General features: G+C 30.2%; 1 protein-coding gene across 5 annotated transcripts in view; it reads right to left on the bottom strand.

Moving 5' to 3' along the window:
* Window positions 1–1560: 1560 nt before the first annotated feature.
* LOC137650570 (endothelial lipase-like) overlaps window positions 1561–2357 on the bottom strand; it is a 37797-nt gene continuing 37000 nt past the window's right edge. For 4 of the 5 annotated variants that reach the window (XM_068383783.1, XM_068383785.1, XM_068383782.1 and 1 more), the window contains exons 9-10: window positions 2082–2186; window positions 1562–1774 (exon numbers count right to left, since the gene is read on the bottom strand). In XM_068383783.1, the coding sequence (XP_068239884.1) occupies window positions 1760–1774; window positions 2082–2186 (120 nt within the window). In that variant the 3' untranslated portion in view covers window positions 1562–1759. Of the gene's footprint in view, window positions 1775–2081; window positions 2187–2357 lie in introns of all 5 variants that reach the window. The other variant, XM_068383781.1, reaches the window with a different exon arrangement.

Here is a 2357-nt window from a genome sequence, read left to right as displayed (position 1 = left end):
GGTTTCCATTGACGTAATTTTAAAGGTTATTTTAATATGACTAGTTCTACTTGGTAAAGACTATTTCTATGATACGTTTCTTGATTGTTCTCTAGTATCTTGTAATTAGTTATTAGTTACATGAATCAGTGCCGATATAATTAAGTCGAAATCGTCTCGTGGCTTATCTGTTAACTACCATGTGTATCATTTTATTATATGTTATTGATATTCTTTTGATATTTGTAATTTAAAGCGCAATCTTTGCTTTTTAATTTCATAGTTCTTTGTTGGATCTCTTGAGCGCGTAGCATTCCGTTCCTTTAATTTCTTATAATAATAATAATAATAATAATAATAATAATAATAATAATAATAATAATAATAATAATAATAATAATAATAATAGTAACAGGATAGAGAATAGATCGTGGAATTTAAAATGCTATTCATATCCTAAAGAGATAAACGGTGAAAAGAATTTCTTGTGAATAATAATAACAATAACAACAACAACAACAATAATAATAATAATGATAATAATAATAATAATAATAATAATAATAATAATAATAATAATAATAATAATAATAATAATAATAATAATAATAATAATAGTGACAGGATAGAGAATAGATTGTGGAATTTAAAATGCTATTCATATCCTAAAGAGATAAACGGTGAAAAGAATTTCTTGTGATTGATGAGATTAACTATAGAGATCACGAAGTTCTGGTAAAGGTTTGAATTGCCTTATGAGTATAATGCAAAGGCAGGAATTGTTGGCCTACTTCGGGTATAGACTGCTCATCTTTGACATTTCTCAGAACATCTTGGTCTTAGAGTGAAGACAAGCCGTTTCTATTTCAAAATATTAATTTCATTATTGTGGTAGAATTATTAGGAAGAGAACAAACTTCTCCCTACTTCGGAATGTAAAAAAAATCATTGAACTAATTAAAGCTTCCAACTCCGTGATGCCAGACCTTTCCAAACACTACTTCTAAACCAAGTTGACCATCTATCTATAATGGATCTTAACAAGATGTTTTTGGGGCAAAATTTTTTCATGTTCTTTTGTTTCCTTCGTCTTTTCGTGGAATTTTTTGAAGTGTAGTATAGTGGTATGAAGTACAGTCAAATTTAATAGTCCGATGGCACGCGAGGAAGAATTTAAAGTGGTCAGGCTTGCTGATATAGGAGAATGTCCGAGGACTTTTGAATTTGGCTGTGCATCTCTTGTGCTTTGATTGCTTGAATATTAGTTAATCGATTACCTGTCATTTGGAATATTTAACATTAGGTATTTGATTCTCAGTTTTCAATAGTACAGCATTACTAATCCATTTGCATTGCAATATATAAAAATCTAAAACAGATATCCTTGATTTTAGGGTGTTTTTAAAGAAGGTATTCCACAGTATACCTCACACTATTACGGGTTTAAAGTGGCTGGTTGGGTATTGGAACACTCAAAAAGAGGAAAAGAGCATTTGTCCAATAAATTGGCCAAGTATCTGATCTTCATGATATCTATTAAAAGAAACAACGCAATTTACAAGTTCTTTGTTCTTTTATTCAAAAGAATTAAATAAGCTAACATAGTTTATGATAAAAGTAACAAACACTTTCAGGCACATGATAGCAGATGTCACAAGTGTACAACCACTTAATTCCAACAATTATCTATGAGAAATGATATTAATTTTCATAGGTGTTAAGATCATCCATCTAAAAATAATCAGAGTGAGAGTTTAACTTCCCTTGTCCGTGATGCTTCTCAGAAGAAACTATTCTGGAAAATTAATAAGATAAAATTAGGGTATGTAAATGGCACAAACTTGTGTGATAAGGTTACTATAATCAAATGACAAAGGACTTATGTGACAAAGTCATAATATCCAAATGACAGCACATATGTGATAAGTTACTATATACAAATGACACATGACTCGTGAGACAAGTTAAGATATGCAAATGACACAGCACTCGAGTGATAAAGTTACTGTAAGCAAATGACACACAACTTATATAACAAATTCAATATATGCAAATGACACAAGGATTATGTAACAAAATCAGAACATATTAATAACAAATACCTGGATATCAAAGAACAACGCATTCTGGCTACTTCCTCTCGGCAAACCTTCAGGTGACGCGTTGTAGCCGAAAACAGTCCTGAAGTTATTTTGGCAAGCGCCGGTCTGGTTGAGGAAGAGGCAGGAAAAAGAAAATAATTTTTATTTGATGTCATTATAATGATTATCATTGGGTATCATGAATACAAGATTATGATGCTGATAAAGATATTAGAATACATTAAAGGACTCGTATAATAAATCTTATCTATCTAGAGATACACTCAGACACTATTT

This window comes from Palaemon carinicauda, chromosome 12, assembly GCF_036898095.1.
Source record: "Palaemon carinicauda isolate YSFRI2023 chromosome 12, ASM3689809v2, whole genome shotgun sequence".
In the NCBI taxonomy this organism is placed as follows: domain Eukaryota; kingdom Metazoa; phylum Arthropoda; class Malacostraca; order Decapoda; family Palaemonidae; genus Palaemon; species Palaemon carinicauda.
Note: the sequence above shows the minus strand (reverse complement) of the source record. Positions and strands in the feature narration are given on the sequence as shown.